General features: G+C 41.4%; 3 protein-coding genes across 3 annotated transcripts; 1 reads left to right on the top strand and 2 right to left on the bottom strand.

The window, feature by feature from the left end:
- Positions 1–3,090: 3,090 nt before the first annotated feature.
- On the top strand, positions 3,091–5,229 carry LOC134063479 (uncharacterized). Its single transcript, XM_062518973.1, has 4 exons — positions 3,091–3,293; positions 4,112–4,457; positions 4,651–4,915; positions 5,042–5,229. Exons 1-4 carry the CDS (start codon positions 3,121–3,123, stop codon positions 5,068–5,070), a joined length of 813 nt encoding a protein of 270 aa, XP_062374957.1. The 5' UTR covers positions 3,091–3,120; the 3' UTR covers positions 5,071–5,229.
- Positions 5,230–8,738: 3,509 nt separating this feature from the next.
- On the bottom strand, positions 8,739–15,320 carry fkbp6 (FKBP prolyl isomerase 6). The gene is made up of 8 exons (XM_062519628.1): positions 15,141–15,320; positions 14,846–14,963; positions 14,592–14,681; positions 13,635–13,837; positions 13,032–13,151; positions 12,406–12,603; positions 9,958–10,067; positions 8,739–8,852 (listed from the first exon to the last, which is right to left on the bottom strand). The coding sequence occupies exons 1-8, from the start codon at positions 15,144–15,146 to the stop codon at positions 8,774–8,776; spliced, it is 924 nt and encodes a 307-aa protein (XP_062375612.1). The 5' UTR covers positions 15,147–15,320; the 3' UTR covers positions 8,739–8,773.
- Positions 15,321–16,341: 1,021 nt separating this feature from the next.
- gpr137ba (G protein-coupled receptor 137Ba) lies at positions 16,342–21,957 on the bottom strand. Its single transcript, XM_062519924.1, has 7 exons — positions 21,177–21,957; positions 19,134–19,183; positions 18,733–18,955; positions 17,907–18,056; positions 17,470–17,598; positions 17,117–17,238; positions 16,342–16,936 (listed from the first exon to the last, which is right to left on the bottom strand). Exons 1-7 carry the CDS (start codon positions 21,591–21,593, stop codon positions 16,825–16,827), a joined length of 1,203 nt encoding a protein of 400 aa, XP_062375908.1. The 5' UTR covers positions 21,594–21,957; the 3' UTR covers positions 16,342–16,824.
- Positions 21,958–23,773: the final 1,816 nt, after the last annotated feature.

The raw sequence follows: 23,773 nt of genomic DNA, 5'->3' as shown, positions 1-23,773 counted from the left end.
ACTGCATCAACATTTCATGAGGCAGCCAGGACAAAGAACTCTTCATCACTGATAAAGAGAGTTTGTTATCCCCAGTCTTCTCACTTTTCAACAGCAGCAACCAGGTATATAGTTTAGGAAGTCATATATATTAACCATGCCTTTTCTTGCTATTCCATCAGGAATACACTCCAGCAATTCTATTTTATTAAACAGTATCATGGTATATTTGGGACAATGACGGCTAGTTGTTTTTACATGGAGTTCGAAATATCGTTTCTGACAGACTTACATGTTCTCATCAGATGGGGTCTGCAAAATGAAGACACTGCCAGGGAGTCGTACATGAAGGCCATGGGAGATCTCCATGTGAACTTCAGCATTACAGCATCAGGGCTCATCATCAACCCAGACCTACCATGGCTAGGAGCATCGCCAGATGGTGTGGTGACCTGTGATTGTCATGGAACTGGTGTGCTTGAAATCAAGTGTCCTTTTAATGCTAATGGCCGTGCTCTCAGGGAATGTGTCAGCGACCCACATTTCTGCCTTACTGTGACTGCGGAAGGTATGACCCTCAAGCAGGATCATAGTTACATGCATCAACTGCAGGCCCAAATGCGTGTAGCTGAAGTAGTGTACGGTGACTTTGTTGTGTGGACACCACAAGAACTTTTTATGCAACGAGTCCAATTTGATCAGTACTTTTTTGATGAGGCCTACTCTAGGGTGGAACAATTCATTAAAACAGGGGTACTGCCTGAGCTGTTGGGTAAGCTGTTTACTGTGCCACGCCTCTCCTCAAGCGTTAACTCTGAGAATGAACCAGAGGGATGTTACTGTGGAAACCCTGTTGATGACACAGACATCCTCTCTTGCACATCTCAGCAATGCAAACGAAAGCGCTTCCACAAGTCATGTCTGAAGCTGAGCAGGGTGCCAAAGAGTTGGAAGTGTGTTGAATGCAAAAAACAAACAAACAAGAAGTGACGTATTAAATGTATATCACATTTTTTGTTATTGTACATTGTATGTTGTTTTGTATGTGTGCAGTGTGTGTGTGTGTGTGTGTTTATAGTCACGTTACAAATACATTTGATCCATACATCCACAAATGGACAATAAACAAATAATAAAAGATGCTATGTACATTAAAATTTACTACCTCTTGTACTACCTCTCTACTCTGTAGGGACGACAGATGGGCAAAGGTTGCAAAGAGCGCAACAAACTGTTACCATTTTGTCAATGGAGGGCTGTCCTTGCGCGCCGGCTTGGCAGAGGGACAGAGGGACGGTGGTTTGAAGTATTGTGTACTTATTCCTCACCAGGCCAATGACTCGCTCCACATGGATCCTGACGGCTGCGAGTCCCCTAGTTGCCTCTAGCTCCAGTGGATGCATTTGTTGCTTGCCTTTTGTGAATGCCGGTATTTTCAACTGAGCACAATACAGACCCACTGTCTCTTTCACATTGAAGCCGCGATCGGCCAGAATTACATCTCCTGGTGACAATTTATCCAGAAAGCCACAATTTTCTGTTATGTGTTTGTCACTAGTACGGCCACCCCATCCTTTTGATACATAAGATATGACACCTTGTGGGGTTATAGAGATCAGATATTTTGCTGTGTTGTGGTGCTTGTATTGTGAATATGTCTGTGCACGGCATCTCAGGTTACTTGGCTTTTCTATAAATATTTCGAAACAGTCAATGATGGAGGTGCAGTTCTTGAAGTTATTTCTGAAACACATTGGGAGACTATTTTGAATTTGTTCTTTTGGTGGCCATAAAATTAAGTCTGACAATCTGAAAAACATTACATCTAATGTACTATTGAACACCCTGACAACAGTGGTCTTAGAAATTCCAAAAAAGTAGGCAAAAAAGTAAAGTGGCACATTAAGCCTCAGTCGCATCAATGTTAGTATCAAACATTGGAATGGGGTGATAGATTGTCCAATTTTAAGAAAATCTGACAGAAAATTAAACAATACAATTAATTTGGCAAAGGATGGAAGGCCTGTGAGTTCCAGCACCATGGTGTCATTATCCTTGAATGCCGCCTGATTCAAGGACCGTTCTTCTGCCCTGGCCCTTAACTCGTGGACCTCGGCTCGGAGCCGCGCACACTCACTTTCCAGTGCTGACATTGTTGCCTGACAGGATGGATTCGTACATGGTTCCATGATGCCAGGGCCTGTGTCCTTGGAGTAATTGTGGTCACTGTGATGGTCAGTAGAAGTAACCTCTGTGTGCTCCTCCATGTCAGCCACATTGGTGGTTGAAGGGCCAGTGAGACTGCTGCAGGTCTCCCGCATCTTGCGCTTCATCAGTTGAGTCTGCTGAAACTTTCTGCAGGCATAATGTTGCTTTTCCCTCTCCCTCGCCGAGGTGTGATCAAAAAGACTGGGCACAAAATCGGGGTCCAAAGGATTGTCCTGTTTTGATCCTAAAAATAAAAACATATTTTCAAAGGTCAGAGGTCAAAGGTAAAAAAACCACACTATAAATATATCTATATATATAAGACTTTTGAAGTTTGAACTGGGAAAACAATGGTGTTGGCTCAATATAAGTAAAAAGAATATTCAAAAGTGTTAAGTAGTTTTACTACAAATTGGAAAAAAGTCAGACTAAATGGGTCATTTAGAATGGGCCTTTTGAATGGGCCAGCTGCAGGTGAGAGGACTGACATCCTAGGAATTTATTTTATTGTTTGTACAAAGTGCCATTGATACATTCTATTCTAAAACATATATACTGTATTTGGAAACTAGTTGATTAAAGGTTTTTAATGGTGTCACTTATATGTTTCTAAGACTAAGAGATTGAGATGTGTGTTTGGAACAGTTTTTCAAATCCCCAAGGGGGGATTTAGACTCCAGAGGGTTAGGAACCGTATGTAGGAAATTCATTTAAATTATTCATAAAAATGACCCTGATATGTCACTAGACATTAACAAATCATGCTCTTTTCAAATACTTATAGGCCTATCACTGTCAACGGCAGCTGTGTTTTGACCTGAAGCGCCGCCCTTCACCTATCTGCTAATCACGAAGTCCGTAGTATTTCGACATCCGGGTTGCCAGTTCTGCACTAGTTACCACAGCTGCAGCAACACACGTGTGGGATAAAACATGTCTAACGTTACGAGACCTAAAAGACCTCGCTACGAATCCGAAAAACGTCGTGACAAAGTCCGAAATAAGACAAGGATTTGTATTGGAGATGCCTTTGGCAGATGGAGACAGTCGAAAACCGAGAAGAATTTCAAGACAGACGCCAACATGGCTAATTTTCTCCTGGACAGGTAAGATTCATTTATGTTTGGCTTAGCCTACTTGTAGGCTACTTACTGTAAATTAACATTTTAAATGTTCATGACAGTGGAAGAAAGTTATGCATGTCCGTGCAAAGTAACTTTAGCCTACGTTAGAGCATGGAGGAGGTGGGTCATCGAATTGAAAAGGTAATGAATTGATTGGGAAATAAAAATGGCAGTCATTGCAAACATTAGCAATGCATTATCAGAGGCTGTGGAAAACAACTAGCCTAACGTTCCCTCGGTAAAAAATATTCTTCATTCGTTCGTCGCATTATGGATTACACATGCTGCAAATTGGCCTGTATGACCATGTCTAAAGTTATTGAGTGACTGTCAATTTTTTTAGTCTACAGAACATGAGCATCCAGGATGCTGAAACCCAGCTCATGAATTGATAAATTACCTAATGAACAGTGTGTAAGTTCCACTAGGTTTGACTATCTAACAAGATGTTCTGCTGTGTATTAATCAAAACAATTCTATCTAATTTGCCAGAATTGATTGGGGTGACAGTGAAGGTGTTAGTAATGATGAGATTGAAGCAGATGACAGTGAAGATGAGGACTGTCCCTCGTATTTGTATTCGGTAGCCTATGTTACCATTGGATCCTCACAGATTGTTTAGGCTACAGCATATCCTCTGACATTCATTCATTGAAATACGTAAACACAAAGACAAAAGATGTGATTGTTATAGAGAATTCCTGTTCCCTGTAGATAACCGCCTCTCTGTATTTGCCATTTTTTATTTTCTGATTGGCTTTCTCTCTGTAATTGAGAAGTATATCCTTCATGTCTTAAAGGTTGGGTGGATCATTGCAGGCACCACCATGCCTTGACAGTCTGCCTGTGATAGATGCCAGTGAGACAGTACATGACATCCCGGATGTAGAGCCTCCATCAGTCACCTTACCTCCAATTCAACAACCTGACTCTCCTGATACACTGGATGTCATGACTGAAGATGACCTAATCGGGAAACGGGCCTCCATCACTTATGAGGACTGTTTGAAGCAGCTTACAACATTCCTTGTGCTTCCAGTCCAAAAGTGCCCATACACATGTGACGTCAGCCAAGTGGAGTGTCATTGTCGCCCTCCATTTGAAGTTTCCATTACGCGCAGGTGTACTGCAAGCATCATGGAATGGGTAGGTGTTGTAATCATACTACATTGCAAATACTGTAAGTGTAGATTACTGTTAAAGGCAATGTTAATATGTTGACAGTGGTTTTGTGAAACTCAATTAAGCTTACAGAGTTGCAGTTCCACTTAGTGGAAGCAATTTTATGTTGGTATTTGATGACGCTAAATAGCCTAAGTTGTGCCCCATTTGTTGTCAGACCTGCACTGTTGGCCACACTGTGTGGAGATGGAGCTCACAGCCCACTGTGAAGTACGGGATGCTGGCAGGGGACTTCATTTTGGCAAGCAACATCCTACTCTCAGGAAGCAACTACGCAAAAGTCTCGCTTCTGTTTCAGTTTATGAACATGGGGATGGTGGACCGTAGTTTGTTTTTTACAATTCAGGACACTTACGGTGTGGACACTCTGCCGGCACCAACCATTGAGGAACTCCTGCACACCCAAGTCAGGAGAGGTCTTGGTAGGTAGAATGGCAATTTATTTATTTTGCATCTTGGGCTACATGCCACACACCAAGTCAGATGTCATGCATAACACATTCAAGTTTGAAATACACTAACTTCACTTTTTATTTTGCTGTCCTCAGTATCAGCATTCCAAACTGAAGACCTGTGAAGCCCAGTTTCCAGAGCCTCACAACCCTGACCATGTTCATTGCCATGTAACCTTCTGTGTCACAAGCTCAATAATCAATCAATAATCTAAAAAGTCTCAACAGTACAGAGCAGCTGAGTTTAGTTGTCTATTTATACTGTGTAACCTGTATCATTATACCATTGTTCTTACTTTGTTTCTACATCATAAAAAAATATAGCATTGTTATTCTGAATAAACTTTTTTTATTGAAAAAAAGGAGGAAGGCTCTTTTCAAACAAACAAGTCAATCATAATTTGCAAAAGCATATATTCAATAATAAATAACTGGAAGTACACTGTTCACTGTAGATGGGTTTTAAATGGTGGGTACAAAGCCAGTGTACTGGCCTTGGGGATCGGGGTATTTGTCCCTTATTCACCATATACAGCATCTGCACTCTCTCTTCCAGCTCCCTCTAGATTATCTCCTTCTCTGTGCTCTGTGCCTCCTGGACCAACACCTGCACGCACTCCTCTTGTCCCTCTCCCTCTCCTTATTCTTGGTCTGCGCCTCCTCTCACCTTGCCAGCTGTCATCAGCCTCACTTAGGACAAGGGCACCTCATAACTGAGGTCTGCATCAGGCTGAAACAAGTGAGAACAGTACAAGTGCTAGCCTACCTCTAAATAAACATTCTCTACCTTTTGGGCTATGCAGTAAGTTAGGGTTGGGTTGGAAGTATAGGCGCTAATCCACGGTAAAATAACTGTTTGTAACGTCCATAACACCAATAAAAAGCACGTCAAGCAAGTTCTACAGCCAAAAATAGTGAAATGTCATGTTATCTTTCGCATCACATATTTTAGCGTTATGGACGTGTAGCCTACTGTGCAGGGTAAGTAAACAAAATACAGCTGATCGCTCAGCTGTAGCCTACTACCGTTTTGAGTTAGACTAGCTTCGAGACTGTACTGGGTACGAGCTTACATCTTACGATTTTATTTAGCTAATCGCAATTGGCAAAGTTTGCAATTACTTCGCAAAACACCTCTCACGAAGCATAAACATAATTAATAGATTAAAAAAAAACTTACTGTATAGGACTCGTCACTTGACATTGTAGCAGCCAACGTCTGTTGCTGAATCCTGCAGCCAGCTGGCAAACGGGAGGGCGGGGGGAGCACACGCTCTTCAGTATTTAATTGACTGCAGTTCCCGTTTTGGCCAAAATCCTAGTTCCTTTAAATGTGCTAACGTTAATGTCAGCAACCATCTGTAGCCTACCAACAGCTAACACAACACAAACGCATTAACGTTACAGAAGGCGTGATGTTTACAAAACAAAGATGTTTATAAAACTCATGAGTAGACTGATTGATATAGTAGTTAATCAAGTTTTGTAAGTGTTGTCTTGGTTGTCCAAACGTGATGTTACATCTCTTGTTGTTAGCCCTAGATGCTACGAAGTTGAGACGAAAGCTTACCTGACACGAAGTGTTCATTACATAGCAGGGTGTGAACCGTGGGTGTCCAAAGATCTCGTCGAATGGCAGCTAACCACTTCTTTCTTCTTTGTTTCTCTTTTGGTAGGCCATAAAATACGAGTTCAGGGTTCCTCTTTCGGCTGTTGTTGCAGCCAACTGCACAACATATAGCTGGCATGATGACTGTTACCGTTAGTCACCTGTTGAACTTGTTGTAACCTGGTTGTAACATGTAACTCGAGCCGCTCGCTCAGTGGTCACACTGGATACAATTGTGTCCAGTGAGCGGGGGGGCTCGAATCGGTCGGCAAGATGGCGGCGCAAAGTTACTGTGACGTCAGGTGGTCCTAACGAATAACCCGACAATTTGAAACAACAGTGAATTTAAAGATAGGCATTGTGTGCTATGCTATCTTTCAGAATAACGTTATTCAAACATGCCAGCGATCCTCCAAAAGTGGCGTGGTGTCTGTGTGACACTGGTGTGACACAGGTCCGGTTGTAGGATAACAGGAAGTGTCTGTGTTCCGGGGAAAACATTAGCCTATGTTAAATAACAGTATTTTAGTGAGATTTAACCCACTCATTTTACCAATGACAGGAAAGTCATGTTTATTCAAAATAACAGGTGAATAATGTTGGAATCTGGCTGTAAATTCACAGAAACTTTTTACAGTGTTCTTCCTTATCCTGAAATTGTTTATTACATGAACGGCATTCCACAGAAGGCTGGTGGCAATGTGATCAACTGGAGCTCACTGGACTTCACTATTAAGGAGTATGTGCTCGTAGAGGACCTTGTGGATGGTTTAAGTGATTGAAATCATGACAAAAATGCTTCACGTCATGAAATACAAATTTCCCTCTGTTTTTCTATAATTTGGGTTAAAGTTGTTAAAACTTTAAACGAACTAATTAGCAGTCTTTTTTTTTTTTTTAAATAACAAAAATGGTTTCTCTTCTCTCTTTTCTCTACAGTGTTTACTGTTCTACTGTTACTGATGTAAAGCAATGTAAAATAAAAAGAGCAAACTAGACTATTGCCAATTGAGTAAATTTATAATCATCACTTGCTTATCAATGGCTTCAATGTTTGTCAGAGCACCCCAGTCCTTAAGGAGTATGTGCTTGTAGAGGACTAAAACCATGACAAACAATGCTTCACTATATATACTTCACTATAATATAATGCTTTATGAAATACAAATTTCCCCCTTTTATAATTTGGGTTGTAATATGTACAATATTCTTCTCTGTAATATGTTCTTAATGCTTTATTCCAAAGTGTGTTCTGTTCTAATATAAAGCATGGAAAATAAAAAGTGCAAAAATAGACAATGGAAACATGTGTTATCACATAATTATCATTGGCTTCAATGTTTGCCAGAGCACACCGGTCCAATTCCAGTAAGCATACCTTTTACACTATGGGTGCCTCTCATTCGGCTTTTATACTGTACATCCTCCCTTCCTCCTCGGACCTCGATCCTCACTGATCTACATAAAGAATGATGGGGCAGTTTCAGTTATAGATCAGTGGGAACGCCCCTCAAGGATCGAGCATCGAAGATTGAGGAGAGAGCTTTACAAACACCCGTCAATGATGTTTCATCACTGCTGACCGGCTCATCAACCGCTCAGGTTAGTCTGTGGCCTGTTAACTATCTGTCTATCTGATGAGCTGTATGGTGCAAGACAAATCTATCTATCTATCTGTCTATCAATCAATCAATCAATCCATCAAATCAATCATCCAATCAATCAATCTATCTTTCTATCCTCACTCTTATCACCTGGTGGAGAACGCAACACTGTCCTTTACTCTGTCATACTAAAATGATAGAAGCATCTCCTAAGCATGTCAGTCCATTCAAATAGCAATGTTTAGCAGTTCATTTTCAGCTAAAGGAAATTTGAAGAATGTTGAAATAATTTCCCAGGTCAACACAAACTTTTCCAAGACATTTAATTGTTTTTTTCTCTCTCTCATTTTTTCATGTTTTCTAAGGCTGGAAATTTGATGAACTGCTTTCAGGCTTTCTGAGACGCATGGCAACTTGCGGGCAAATGCTGCTCTCTAGAGCTCATAACTAGCAACTACAGGAAAGAACAAGCCGGTATTCACACAGCAAGTGTCAGAAGCGCTTCAAATGTTTTTTTCCTGTTTAAAGCCTGCTAGAGCGCTAGACTGAAGATGAAATATATCCTGAAGTCCAGCAATAAAACAAAATTTGCTTAGGTGAACCCTTCTTTTACTCTCAGTGTCTTGACATTTTCAGGTTTGCAAACATCTTGGAGCACATTTCTTTCTCTTTCTCCAAGCATTTACTGTAGGACCTGTACAGATTAAAGATAAAAAAGAGAGAGAGCCAAAGTTGAAGACAAATAAATCCACAAAACAATAAACTAAGAAAACTATGGCGGAATGCTTAAAATCTATGGATTGTGAGGTACTAAAATAATTTACTTCTCAATCTTAATTTGCCTTAGTGTCTATTTGAAAAGCCTATTCACACTAAGCAGAAGCAGTGTGAATGTTGAAAGACATTGCCAGCTCTTGCAAGCCATTTCAAAGGATTTGTCATGTCAAATCACAGTTGCAAGGTTTTAGAACACTTTCATCTCACAGTGTTTATGAGGTGTTGTCACCTATCAGTACAACATTTACACAGCACAAAAGGCTATCAATCCTAACATCTTCACTCCGATGTTGAATATCTTGTTTGCTCAAAAATACATTTTTTAACTTGCATAAATCCTTCTTTATCGTAACATGCTGATTCCCTAATGCAACACGCAACTAATTTGCCGTACGTGCAAAGAGCCTATTTGGTCTGGAGTCGCTCCACTGAGAAGTTTCTATCCCTGACCCAGAAGTGTTTGGGCCAATCAAATCGTTTGGGCGGGCTTTATATGAGGTTGGACAGGTGAGCAACAGTGGCAAGTCATTCACATCACCTGAGCGTGCTTCTGTTGATTTTGTTTACAACAAAAAGGTTGTCGCTAGAACTAACAGAAAACAGTGATTAAGTGATTTGTCCAGAAGGAGGTGTGTGGCTGTTTTCACACGTTTCACCCCCAGATTTTCAGAATGCGTGTTGCAGCAATATGCTGGTTTAAAGAACCTTCCGACTCGTCTTGTTGCAAATCTTTAGTTAATCTTAAGCCAGCTTTGTACAGTATATTTATTTTCAAAGCTGTTTGCTATGTACTGTATGTGAAGCAGCACTGCAGCCAACTCACACTGAACTAATAATAATTCAAACAACCTTGCTTGCTGAGGGCAAGAATTTGACAGGAAGCACAATTCCCTGGCAAACATTATATTGGAAATTGATGGTAAACTAAAAATAGCCAATCTGGTTTAAAACGAACTCAGCCTTGGGCATTGTACGGGGTACATAGGCTATCTCTAGCATGGAAAAAAAAGATGCCCACTCACTCTTGTAGTTTCAGCAGTAGGTTGTTGATGTCCTTGTTGAATGGCATTTTTATCTGTGCCTTTGTGAGGAAATCCGCAGCCTTTTCATGATCCTCAAGTTCAAGGTAAGCCTACAGAATTAAGTATGTGAAAATGTATTTCCCTCCCACACTGTCGGACTTGAACACTTATCAAACTGATCCAAAAGGTCACCAAAACGACCCAAAAAAGCTGCCCACAGCAGGGTTTCCCGCAGCGCTTTCCTGCTAAGGCGGCCGCCTTAACAACACAGGGCTGCCGCCTTAACTAGCGTCTTCAATAAATAAATAAATAAATAACTATATTATGTATAGTGATATTCGCCGTATTACTCTGTCATGTTTTCTCCATGTCATTCCAAACCGTAGCCGCTAGTCTCCCTTCTCTGTAGAACGCATAAAGAAAAGAAACTTTTTCAAATCGAGTTGGCCTATGCGCACAGGCGACGCGCTCATTCAGCATGAGTATTTGATATCAGGTCAGGTGCCACTGCCACGCATATCTCAGAGTGACTGCGAACACAAATAGCCTAAACCTTGCTAGATTTGACGACTCTCACAGGAATGGTTCTCCGTTGAATCTACCAAATGTGTGGGATGAGCGGCATAACACTTTTGAGCGCTTTATCTTTTTTTTTTAATCACTCGTCTACTATGAATGCATGGCCCACTGCATCTTGTAATTTGTTGTGACAAACACTTGTGCCATCTAGCCTACAGCTAACAACAACTTGTGACGGCTATTCATTCACGTGTTGTACAATACTGAAATTGTCTGAGGTTTACACAGGCTAGTTTAAACTTTAAACATAGCCTCTTGTCTCCCATGCCAGTTTCATTCATCCCGACCGGGCGGGACGCACGTTTCCGTTTTGTAGAAATAATTCCTGAATGTTTTTGTTCAGAGCTGAACATGCAACTGTATTTGACAGATGACAGATTTGGTTGCTAATGACAAAATATTAGCGTTCAATGCGGTACGATCTCGCTAATTATGTTTTTAAAAGCATTAAAAACGTTCCGGCTCTCTTAGGCTATATGAGCAACAGGCACAAATACAGCTCCAATCAAAGAATTGCAGCTTTAGGCTACTAAATCACAATTCACTAACTTTACCATACTTTACCATACAGTCGCAATGTTACATGTTCATACAGTTTCATCTTTATTTCATGATACATTCTAAAATATCCACCATTACAAATATTCTTGGTTTTAATAGAATATTATAATATTGACTGGCTTTAAAATATATCCTATGGTGCTATGCTGAGCAGTGCAAAGGTTTTGAAAGATACAAAAGGCCCTGCATTGGAGTTATAAACTTACACTTTTAAGGTATAATATTGTCTAAATTGTGTTAATGATGTTTAATTGGTTGCTGATTCAATTAAATCTGATACAATGAATGTGAAATCCAGGTATATTGCTGTCATTAGTGTCAAAATTCTACATTTTCAACATGCTGACAGCCTACTAATTTTTTACTTCAGCTGACCTCCTTGTCTTTAAGTAAATCAGAAAAGAAGTTATTTAGATAAGTGTGTGCTAGACTGCTCCTGTAGCCAACAATCCCCTCTCTACCCTTTGGGAATTGAACTGTTATATGATCCTTGGTGATGTAAATTATGAAAACCCCTTTATTTGGTTGGTCTTGATGTGGCCTTGACTCCTTTAAGACTCGGTCTCGACTCAGACTTGCTTCCTAAAAGACTCGGTCGTTGTCACTCGGTCTCGGCTGCAGTTCAACCAACGGTCTCGACCCCCCCCCCCCCCCCCCCCCCCCCCCCATCGTAGGGCAGTGGCGGCGATGCGGTGGGGACGCTACGGCGACGCCCCCTTCCCCTGGACAGACACCACCTTAACTAACAAATTTTCTGGGGGAAACCCTGCACAGGTAACAACATACAGCACCTGCATTAACATTATGCGCAAAACTGGCAGCAACATGACCTCAATTATTTGCTTAGCCAATGAAGGTACAATTACATGTACGTTACTCATGGTTCCTGAGCATTGATAAGGACCTTCACCCAAAACAGAAACCAAGAATGCCCCTCCAAACATGGTTATAGGAACTATAATTGTCCCCATGTCTATGTAGTGTGAACACAAAATGTATAGTTGCTTTTGGGGTAGTTAGAGTGACAGTCTTTCCTGAATCTCAGTCTATACCTTTGCATATGGAGAGAGTTTAACAAGAGCTGCAAAAGAGAGTTGGAAATTGACTTTTTAAAATGTGAATTGTGAATTTTTTAAATGGTCAAATCCCCCCCCCCCCCCCAAAAAAAATGCCTACAAGCCACTTTCATATTCTAGCATTTGGCTAGTGGCTGGTGCTAATTTTATTCTTTGCTCATGCAGAACTTCAGCTGATGTTTAGGGTCACTTTCACATTTCACCAGCAGATATCAACAGTAATCCACCAAACCTGGCCACAGCGGTAGAGTGCTTTGGTATTGTTGGGATCCATTTCCAAGACCCTCTGCCCATACTTCAAGGATGTGGTCGGCCTTTCCAGTCGAAAGTAGGTCAGCGAAAGATTGAGCAGAATGCCCACCAGTGCTGCCTCAACGCTGCGCTTCTCCTCCTCTCTCAGCACCTCGCGGTTCTCAAGGAGCGTCACGCCCTGCGGCACAGATCAGAAATCCACTTAATCCTCTGTACATAAAATCCACAAATCGCTGTACAAAAATCATGTGGCCTGTTGTGGTCTCTTATCATAAAAAAAAGACACTTTAGTAGAAAACAGAGAAAATATGTGATGTGATCTTCGAAAACCCATCACATGGTGCTCTGTTTCATAGATATATCCTAGCAACATTCTTGACATTGTCCCCTAGCAAAATCCTGGATACCATCCTCCCAAAATGTTGGATGTTGCTAGAATGGTATCTGCACCATGTGATCCCAGATCACATCACATGTATCCTTTGTAACACAGATGCTGTAAATACTGTACATAAGTTGGAGTTGAACAAATTTCAGCACCTCAGCTGAAAATCATCACAAAGGTGATCAGTTTTGAATCTGAAAGTCATCTTTCCTTACTAATACCTGTTTGTAGCGGTCTTTGGCATCCTCATAGCGACTCTGCCTGAAGCAGCGATTGCCGAAAAAGCGCTGTGTATTGACGACGTCAAGGAGTGCGGCCAAAGGGACATCATTCTGCTCCTCCTGTTGATACATGTTCAAATGCCCATCAAACATCAATGTGACTCCTACTGTGTTGATGTAGTGACATAAATGTTTCTTGGTGTTTTAAGCCCCCAACGTTGTCTTCAAAGCAGCGCTCCATGGGGCTAGGGTTAGGGTTAGGATAAAGTGCCTTTTACTCGACGGTGGCAGTGCTGCCTACAGTAGAAGACGACGTTGAGGGCTTAAAACACCATCAAGCAACATAAACAACCCCTTTTAAAATAATAAAAACACAATTCTATAAAGAAGGCATCATGGATTACATTCACAGCTTACAACACTCTAATTTGTATATGGAAGTGTTGTTAAAGCCGATGGACCAAAGGCAATGATAAAGACCCTTGAAAGAAAATAAGCTACTAGAGCATTTCAAAGACTTCAAAGTAACCATTACGTTGTTGCCCATAGTTTTGGCTTGCTTCACCACACATCATCGCAGTCAACTGCAAAAATCTTCCTCACCGGTGACATTGCAAAGAATTCGTCAACCTTGGCTGAGTCCAAGAAGTCAATCACGTGAACTTCATAAAACACGGTGGCAGATGATGGTATCAGAGGAGGACAGCCCATGTCCCCATATGCATATTTGGGCTTGAAGAGATAGTGGGCCAACTCGCCCTTCTTCATGGTCAGGAGGCCTACTTCCAGTCCCCACAGTGTCACATCTGGGGTGATGAAAAGAGAGGGGAAATAGCCACCAATAAACAGAATAAACAGACATTATAGATGGTGGTCACCAGAGCGGTAGAGAAAACAGAGTGGTGACACTCCCATTAGAGAACGTGGGAAAAAATGGCAGCGCTTTCCCGTGCCAGTGTCTGGGTTATAAGAGTTTTGGAACTTCATACAGCCAATCTCTTGGTCAGTACTAGTCAATGAGTTAATTGATTACGGTCTCTCCAGCATCCAGAAATGCATCCCACCCTCCTGCAATTCAGCACAGGTTTTTTGGAACATTTGATTGTGTGGTGGACATCAAAGAGTGTCGCAACTCACTCTTTCTATGGCTCTAGTGGCCACCAACTAAATGCAATATGAAAGGCGGACACCTGGTAGGCTACTCTCTAAAGCAGGGGTCTCAATCAAGGTACCTCGCAAGCTAGTAGCTCCCCACCTGTTATGCTCATTCATGAATCTGAACACAGTCACTAAGTAAACTGGTCAAAAAATGTCTATGAAATCAACCACAGTCTACAAACAGACGACAAGGGTGTTGAAAGGGGCTTAATATAAAGGAGGAAAAAGGTTGAAAATCCCTCAAAGGGGCTTTATCTTGGAGGAAAAAAGGTTGAAAATCCATCCAAAAACGCACTTAAAAGGACATGTTTTATGTTAGCACACAAACAGCTTACACGCTATGGACGATGTGGGGCATGAGCGAACTGGTTACGTCTGCGATTCTAGATGTGAATCTCTCACCTCTTCCTAGCTTCATCATTCTAGGATGTTTCAATTTGTTGGTGGTCTCGAACGGGTCATCACAGTATTCAAGATATCCCGAAAGATTTACTATGAAACAGATTTGGACAAAATCTTTCAGTGACATACAAGTGTGACGCCACTGTAATGAAATTACGAATCGTCAAAGTAGTATTCATCCTTTCTAGGTACTTCTTCGGTGTTAAAATATAAGCTAACAATTTAGGCTAATATCACTAGCTATAGCTAGCTACCTGATACTGACGCATCCCTTGGGATAAGAGGTCCTTCTCCAGGCTGAATAACCTTTTTCAAAATTCCTCCATCTCCCAAAAGATCTTGCATCTGGGCCGCAAGACGTTCGAATGGCCTCTGTATGTGGCAAGCAAAAGGTAAGCAACAGAATCACGTAACATTGTCTATTTAGCATTTGAATTAGCGAATAGCTCAACAGCACTTTAATGGTTGGTTTTGATGAACACGTGTGCACATAGCAGGCCTGATAAGAATCCAGCCAGGATAACCTAAACAGTAAATTCTGCATCTTACCTGCATGGCTTCACTGTAATTCAATGTCAGTTAAACCTGGAAATACAGACTGCTATGATACAGACATAAGTCTGTAGGTTGCTGTCTGTCAATTTGGGTAAAGCCACTGAAAGATGGCTTTTAGCTTGTTTAGACCTTTAGCTCGAGAGTGTGATGTCAGCGACAATTCAAATACCCAGCAGTAGGGCTGCATTCGCAACTTCAAGTTTTGCGCGGAGACGATAAAAAAAAAATAATAATAATAATAATTAAAAAAGGAAAGATAGATCAGATGTCGAGATTATAGGGCAATTATGTTAAATAAATAAATTAATAAAATATACATAGCCTATCCATCTCTTCTTACACATGAAATTATCAGATTCTAATTTACTAATCTAGGCAGCTTATCAATGCAATATAAAGCTGTTAGGATATAGGGACATAATAATCTTAGAATAATTATTTACAAAGGGTTTTGCTACCATATGTAAATCCATTAACTTCAAAACCCCATGAGTCCACCTGTCTTGCCTCCAGTAGGCCTAGGCCGGCCCCTTATACCCCTTATTGCTGATTGGCTGTAACCTGTATTGTAGTCCATTTAGAATAGTTTAGACAGCAATGGTAGGGTACACACATCACTATTGAAGTTATTACAGATTAGTTTGCAGTTCACACCCTTTTCAATGATGTTCCTTAAAAACATATTTAAGCTATGTGATGAATGCTCACACCGTCATCAGGGTAGTTTCTGAGATAACAGTATGGAATAGGCATACTTGCCATGCCTCTTCCCCTAATGTATAAAAATGCATTCACAATGCACAAGATCCTCTGATATTTTCCACACATGAGCCATATGAGAAAATGTCCACCTTTATATGATGAAGGATGTGCGTCATACTTCAATTTGGATGTTATTATGGAAACAACGTTTGAGAAGGGAACAGGGAAAGAAAAAATATTTCCCTGTAGCCTGCTATGTACGTAAATCAGTGGAGTACTGAGAGATATCAGTATGCGACTCATAGTGATATCAGTGATATATTTCAATCTGTGCTTTGGATATTTGTCTCTGACAGGATTGGAAAAGCTCAGCAAAATGTAGCCTATGGAATGTTTGAAATGTCTGGGTAGTCTATTGACCTTTCATTTTAAATTCTCTACGGTGTTGGCGAAAAACCCACCACTCTCATCCAAGTCTTAAAAGAGTCCTTCCTTATAAAGTAGGTTTTATTCACATCTTTTTAGATGTGTGTACCGGTATTATCATATCATATACACACAGAATTGCACACAGGGAAACAACATGATGCCTTAAAAATGAATTTAGAAGAGGGCGTAAAAACAAGAGACCTCAAATAATTATTCATAATAAATTAATTTAAAGTGGATTTCCGAACAATCAATAGAAAAAAATATTTACATTGAACAACACATAACATTAACAATCAGAAATATATTAATGATCATGTTAACAAGACATACAGTGAAGTCAGAAGTGATGGAATATGCACCATTCATCCACAAAAATACACCATTCGTCCGCAAAAATACAATAATTGTTCTTGGTTATTACTGGCTTTGAACTATACATTACAAAAGTTGTAGGCTACTACAAAATGTTTGAGTTTGTTGCCTTTGTCCAATATCCACACCTAGCCCTTGTCTCCTTGTGTCCTTGGAGGGCCAGTGGAGGGTGTTAGTAAGGGTTCAGCTCCTCGGGAGGTGGAGCCATTTGGGAATCCTCGTCACCTATATAGGCAGCAAAGCCACTTGTCTGGCTGCCCCAGTCATAGTTGTCTGCCGCGAAGCTGTCAGAAATACAGGGTGATAGTTTCAGAGACCCAACAACTCTAACTCTAACTAACAAATCAAAAGTTGCAGAAATATGGTTAATTAGCAGATCCATGAAAAAAATGACCATGACAATAAGTGTTTTTGACAATTTCTGAATTAATGTCTGCAGGCAGTGCAGGCATTTCCTGTTGTACCTTGCTTGAATATTTTGTGGGATAATGCTCCATGCCAGGTCATCGTCACTGTCGTAACGTCTGGGGTTGTCAAAGAAATAAGCCCTTGATGAAAAGACATGACCAGGGATGATGGCAGCACTCTAAGAGACCAAAGGTAAACAACAAAAAACATTTTAGCCTACCAAATATTTGTTTTGCCCATTTTCTGGTTACGTAAAACTTGATGCATGTAGGATGCAATGAAAGTTGCAATTGAATCTAATCTGAAATGACTATAAGGCCTTCAGCAAATCAGCAGCAAAATATCCTTGATCCAATATACTACTGACATACTGCGAGGTGAAATTTTGTTTAAGAGAAGGATTGCTTACTCTGTCCAGAGCTGGCCTCCGAACCCTGAAGAAAAAAACCACCAGAGTTGTAGGCAGCAGTTCCCACACAAACAAGATCACGCCGAACACAATATATCCCGCATCCCCTAAGGTGGAGTGTAAATCCGCCTGAAGAAAAACAAGATGTATACTTAGTTTGAAACATTATTTAAACCTTGAGTAAACAACCTCATGCAATAATATTGAATTTCAACTCAATACACATCAACCAGCAATGTTTCTTATCATAGTGACTCTCTAGTGAAGTGAATGATATAATAAATATACTGTAGGATATATTTGTATTAATTTGAACTTAAAAGGTTAAGATTCAGATTATAAGGTTAAAAGTGCTAGGATTGTTCATATGTTAAGAACAATGTGAAGAAATAATTTACAATGGAATGACAGAAGGCCAAAATCAATATGCTCATTACCTGGTCTGACACATTGTACCAGTCATAATCAAAAGAGTTTATGCTTTTGATGTTGGCGAGAGCAAGGACCACCAGGTTGTAACAAGCACGTGATGCATAAAGCAAAATGACTGTTGCTCCAATTATAGTCACTTGGCACACAGACGTTCCCTGCACAGACAGAAACAAGTATTCAAATCAGCATTTGAAAACATCTGTTAACCACAAGTGAGGTTAAGAACTTTTACTGATGTTTATTATTTGTCCTTTTTTTTACAGTCTACAGCCTGAGCATTTTGAACATTTTTGTTGTTTTGTTTCACTCTCCTGGTAACTAAATGTGCACCGAACTGCAGCCTGATTCACTTTGCTTACACGTGCATATGGGAAACTCAGCAGGACTGGCACGTTGTTGCCTAGCAACCCCTTCAAATAGTGAGCCAGCATGTCAGTGATGAGGAGAGGGGAGCACTCCTCATTCTCACACCAACCCCTTGCGTTTCACAGCTCCACAAGCACCTAAAGCAGCTCCATATGGTGATAAGTCACATTTGCTACAGATGGGATGGTCTTTCTCAAATTGATTTGACATATTAACAGAAACTTTAATCAACAGTGAATCAAGATGAAACAAAAGTAATATCTATAATTATAGTAAAATATAATCTAATTTTCTTAAAATGTGACGAATTTGTGACTCTGACACACACCTTACAGTATGCTACAAATCATGAAACCAAACTCAGTTTTTCAGTAAACATAAACAATAAACCTGTTTTGGTAAACATATGGTTTTCAGAAAACAGTAGAGATCTGTTTTATGTCAAGATAGAGTGTGCGTTCTCACCTTCGACTCCAGATAGATGTTTGCGAGGGACATCTTTGCGATCTTGTAGAGACACAAAGAGAGCGAGATGGCACAGAGAACAAAGAGTGTGTCATTGATGGCCACTCGCACCAGGACAATGGTCTTGGTCTCTGTGTTGGTCATCTTAACCAGGAGAGCGCAGGTCAGATTCACCACCAGGAACAGTAAGCTGATGGACAGAAACACCAGGTACAGAGGTAGCCTGTAGGAGAGTCAGACAGGGCAGAGGTCGTGAAAGGTCAAGAGGCATCCAAGGCTGGATTAGGAAGCTGATTTTTTTGCATTTTGTGTTTAGTGAGACCTTATTGTTCCTATATCTTGTGGTTCGACACTGACTTCGCAAAAGTCTAATGAAAGAATTTGAAGTCTTTTTCTAGTACCTGTATTTCAGAAGTTCTGGTGAGTACTTGGACTTGGCTTTGAAAACAACCTGTGGGGAAGGACACATAATTAAATGATTCAGTTTATAGCAAACGTCAATATTTTGTAGGACTTTGTCGGATATCTTGTAGCACAGATAAGACATAAACTGTGCAGTTAAAGGCTTGGATTGCATTGTTTGCCTCAGAGTGAGTTTTGTAGTGAGACAGTGAAAATCCTAACTGAACAAATATTTGGAGAACAGTCTAGTGTTTTTTCAGGAATCACATTCATATCCATGCTTCCTTCCTTCCTACTAGATATCCTGCTCTGGATTTTTGTCAGTTTTCCGCTATAAAGTCATAAAATGACAAGTGTGATTTTGCTTGGTTAGTATGTTATGTTTGTTTATGAGTAGTTTTTATGGCTAAAGTTCTTTTATTCATTATTTTTTTACTAACCCATTACCAATTGACATCAGAAAGATTCACTGTCTTACTTACTCCCCGAACAGAACTGTTTTGCTGAAAAAGGGCCCTTTACTGTAGTCAGAACAGTATTTCTGTGGTACTTTAACTGCTCACAATGTTTGTTGTGAGTCAGAAACCGCAAGCAGAAAAGGTCGTTTCACTTCTGCTTTCACGTTTCGATCACGCCCACCTGCCCCGCCACTTTTACTGCATCCTCTGCACTCTCAGCGGACAGCTAAACAGGAAACCTACAAACTAGCGAGAGATTTGCAGCCTGACAGAAATCTACCGAAATTTTAGCTGCCTATTTTCACATGGAGTGCGGTTTAAAACAAAGACGAGAGCACCACGAGAGTACAGACCTAGAGCAAGGCCATACAGCTCTGGTCTATGCAAGTAAAACCTGAGATATCGGTGTATAATTGATTTTTTTTGGTATATGTTGATATAAACTGTTTAATCATGATCAGAAGATGAACATCACCTTCAGGCAATCAGTTTGATTTCAAAATACTTCCAAATCATGAAACATGAACTCGAAAAGCACTGTTTTGGGTGAGATTAATGAATTAATGAATTAATGAATGCCATACAACAGTTTAAAAGCTAAACGACTAAATAACCTCCTGGTGGACGTCTTTATCCAAACATTTATGCCCTGCATTATACAGTATCTCTGTATTGATCAGAATATGGGGAGTTATTTCTAAATGCATGTCTGTACATATACACATTATTTCAAATTGAGGATATGGTTAGGACAACATACTCAGAGCAGTCAAAACTAGTTAGAAACTGTGCAACCATGTTATGATAAATTAGTCCATGTGACTCTGGGATTCCCCATCTGGAGCAGGCAGAAGCAGTTTTTCACATTAGAATAATATTTAGCTTTTCCTCAAAGCGTTAGGTTAAAGGTGACAACCCTGGCACAACCTTTTGGGGCATGGGAAGCAAAATAAACATGTGTTCAGTTGTGTTTGCAATATACGCTCCAAACCAAACTTACAAATACACAAACACACTGACAATGTCAGTTCAACTGAAATTGAAAGCTCACGCGGCAACAAATTCAGCCTGTTGTTTTAACTGTCAACTGCCATAATGCATCTAACAGTGGCATTTGTGGCCATCTTATCCAACAATTTTGTCTATTTGCTTTGATTTCACTCTCTAGATTTCATGTTTTGAAGTCTAGTATTATGGAACTCGGGTGCTTCCCTTTCATAACAAGCGTGGAAGGTCTTGTCTGTGGCTCTCTGAAATGACCTTTGCAATAAACAAACAGAATGCCTACAGCATCAGTACAGCATCTCTAAGTTGCTCCTCTGCATACAGTAGCACAGCATCTCTCTCTTCATCACTTAAAGAGAGACCCTCAAAGACATTAGTTGGTTATCTGTCATTCTACTCTCATATTCCACTATCATACAACCAAATGACAAATACCTTGCTGGATCTTTAAAAGATTAGAATAGGCTAGCTAGGCATGGGTTAAAACCTGAAAAGTGGCACGGCTCTAGCACCAGGATGCCCACTGGCACCGCTGGCATCTCAGAGCATCCGTCTCGTCTCGTCTCGTCTCAGACCCACCTGGGCGAAGTACAGGTTCATGAGGCTGAGCGTGAAGAACTGCAGGCAGACGGGGCAGCAGTAGAGCAGCCAGAAGGTGAAGGGCCCGAGCGCGTTGGCCGTCACGCAGTCCTTGAAGTAGAAGGAGAAGAGCAGGGCGCGCAGGGCCGCCCAGAGCAGGCACAGGAACAGGAACACCGTCTGGTAGCTCAGCCGCTTGTGTCGGTAGCGCAGCACCAGCCACAGCTGCGCGTACACGAAGACGAAGAGCAGCGAGTAGAAGATGGTGTAGGCCACGGTCAGGCCCAGCTTCACGTAGGGCGGCACGGCCGGGCTCAGGGTGGGGGGAGGCATGGACTCGTTGGTCGCCGCCACCGCCGCCGGGACTGCGGGTGCTGCCACTACTGCCGCCCCCGTCTCCCGCACGGGAGCCTCCATGGTTGTTGCCTGTCCACTGGTGCTGCCGCCGCTATCGTCCCCCGCCTCTCTCCCCCGGCTCCTGCCAAGGAGAGGAAGGCGAGAAAGAAGGGGCCTCTCTGTCCGGCTTCAGCTGGGGCTATTGTTCCTCCTTCTCCCCGGGTCCCCCCCTTTTCTCTACGGCTCCACAGACGGGATAGGTGCTGGGGATGCAGAAGCACAGTGCAGCCAGCGGAAAGAAAGAGAGAGAGAGTGACAGAGAGAGAGAGAGAAGGAGACGGGAGGATTAAGACAGGAGGACAGGGGAAAGAGGAGAGAGAGAGATAGAAAAGTGAGCTCGGGAGTGGGAGGGGAGCGAATCTCAGCTGCGTACAGGAGAGGAGAGTCGAGCAGAGGAGAGGGGAGGAGTGAGCAAAGAAAACAGTCTTTCACTTCCTGCTGCAGCGTTGTGTGTGCCCGTGACTGGGGCCACATGATCTCTATTCAGCTAGCAGGAAGTAGAACAGCATTGTGTGTGGAGCGCTGAGCAACGGAGGAGAGAGAGAGAGAGAGGGAGAGAGAGAGGGAGGGAGAGAGGGAGGGAGGGAGAGAGGGAGGGAGGGAGGGAGAGAGGGAGGGAGAAAAGCCGGCCCACAAATCCTCTGTGCCATGCTGACGCACTCTTCTCTACCTTTAACCCTGCGTTGGAGGCGAGTGTCTCCCTTTCTTCTCCCCTTGATGTTTTCATCTGCCTTTTTTGATGCGTTTACATCTACTCACCCTCAGGCTCTCCTGATGTATTTTTTTTTATCTGTAGGACTGCTTAGCCATGCTCCATAAATTGTGAGTGGAAGCCATTGGTGTTTGGCTATTGGTGTTTGGGCACACAATTGTGTTTGGACTTGGGTGACTGGTATTAAAGATGTACTAAACATAATTTTCGCGTTGTTGCCTACTGAATGAAAGATTGCATTGCTTGACAGTTCCACTTTTTCCTTAACTTTCCTTCCAGGAGTAACAAAAGTTCTTCTATGCAGGATATTACGGTCCGTTTTTTATTTTTTTTATTTCCAGTTGTGTTCTACATCCAGGAACAGAAATACATTCAGGAAATGAGCCCTTCATATTGGAATATTGCATCGCCCCAGGGATGCAGCCTGCATGTCTATGCTTTACTGGGTGTTTTTATGCTAATGCTTGTCTCTTGTTAAACATATTTTTCCGCATATTAAAAGCCTAAGAATGCTTGTGGTACAAATTGTGGTGCAAGATTTTGTGCTATTCATGGGTTTTATCAGGTCCCTTTCCACAGGTGTATAAAATCAAGCACCTAGATTATGAATGCAGACTGTATGGTGCTTGATTGATACACCTGGGGAAAGGGACCTGATGAAACCCATGAATAAATGTTTAAATTGAAGAACAACCTCACATCTGAGCATGTTTATGTTTATGTTGAAATTTAAACTTTAGAACTAACATATTGTAAATGTACGGTAAGTATGTCATGTGAATTTTTGTCTTTTGATATGAAACAGGTTAACAAAATCATACTTTATTATTATTGGATTCTAAATTGCAGTGAAAAGAGTGTTCAAATACTCTTAATGTTTTACCAAATGTGTGTAAACACCACTGTGTACCACTGGCAAGCCCTTTAATTTGGGATGCGTAGTACATCATGTTTAGGTTACAGTAATGAAGTCCCATAAAGCCACTGTGAAGGAACCATTAAAAGAGAATTCTGCCAATTTTGCACTGGGACACATGTACTATACGGATATGAAAAACTTTTGGCGGATGACATTTTCAGGGTTGTTGTGTAAAAGTGTGGCACAATGTGAAGTTGCATTTATTTTTAAAAACTGTACAACAATTTTGGATGAAAAATAGACACTGTGTGCAAAGGCTGTAAACATCGCTGCCTGACACCTAAGGAGACATATCAGTCTGATGGTGCAAGTTTTAGTCCAGTGCAGAAATGCAGCTTACACACATACATACAGAAAGGGGGAGGGATCGGCACAGTGGGTCCAAAGGGCATGTGAATGCATAGAAATGCATGGAATGGAGGTCACTGAGTTTGACCTTTGACCTCGGACTGTTCTTTTTTCTTTCTCTCGTGTATGTGGTTGGCCGCTAATGACGGCCTTTGAAATGTTTTGTGGAACGGCACCTCCAACCCTCCAGCGTGGTCGTTATCGCCACATTAATCTTTTCAT

Source organism: Sardina pilchardus, chromosome 18 (assembly GCF_963854185.1).
Source record: "Sardina pilchardus chromosome 18, fSarPil1.1, whole genome shotgun sequence".
In the NCBI taxonomy this organism is placed as follows: Eukaryota; Metazoa; Chordata; class Actinopteri; order Clupeiformes; family Clupeidae; genus Sardina; species Sardina pilchardus.
This window is presented reverse-complemented; position numbering and strand designations above follow the sequence as displayed.

Bases quoted from the DNA above. Each gene is read 5' to 3' on its own strand.
- fkbp6 (XM_062519628.1), bottom strand. The intron at 12,604-13,031 runs GTATTAGTAAGG...TCTGTGCCGCAG, and splicing joins CCAAAGACCGCTACAAACAG to GGCGTGACGCTCCTTGAGAA. The intron at 8,853-9,957 runs GTGAGTGGGCAT...TAATCTGTACAG, and splicing joins CTACTGCTGAAACTACAAGA to GTCCTACAGTAAATGCTTGG.
- gpr137ba (XM_062519924.1), bottom strand. From the start codon at position 21,593: ATGGAGGCTCCCGTGCGGGAGACGGGGGCGGCAGTAGTGGCAGCACCC. The intron at 18,057-18,732 runs GTGAGAACGCAC...CTGTCTGTGCAG, and splicing joins ACATCTATCTGGAGTCGAAG to GGAACGTCTGTGTGCCAAGT. The intron at 16,937-17,116 runs GTACAACAGGAA...TATTTCTGACAG, and splicing joins CCACAAAATATTCAAGCAAG to CTTCGCGGCAGACAACTATG.
- LOC134063479 (XM_062518973.1), top strand. From the start codon at position 3,121: ATGTCTAACGTTACGAGACCTAAAAGACCTCGCTACGAATCCGAAAAA. The intron at 3,294-4,111 runs GTAAGATTCATT...CATGTCTTAAAG, and splicing joins GCTAATTTTCTCCTGGACAG to GTTGGGTGGATCATTGCAGG. The intron at 4,916-5,041 runs GTAGGTAGAATG...TGCTGTCCTCAG, and splicing joins CCAAGTCAGGAGAGGTCTTG to TATCAGCATTCCAAACTGAA.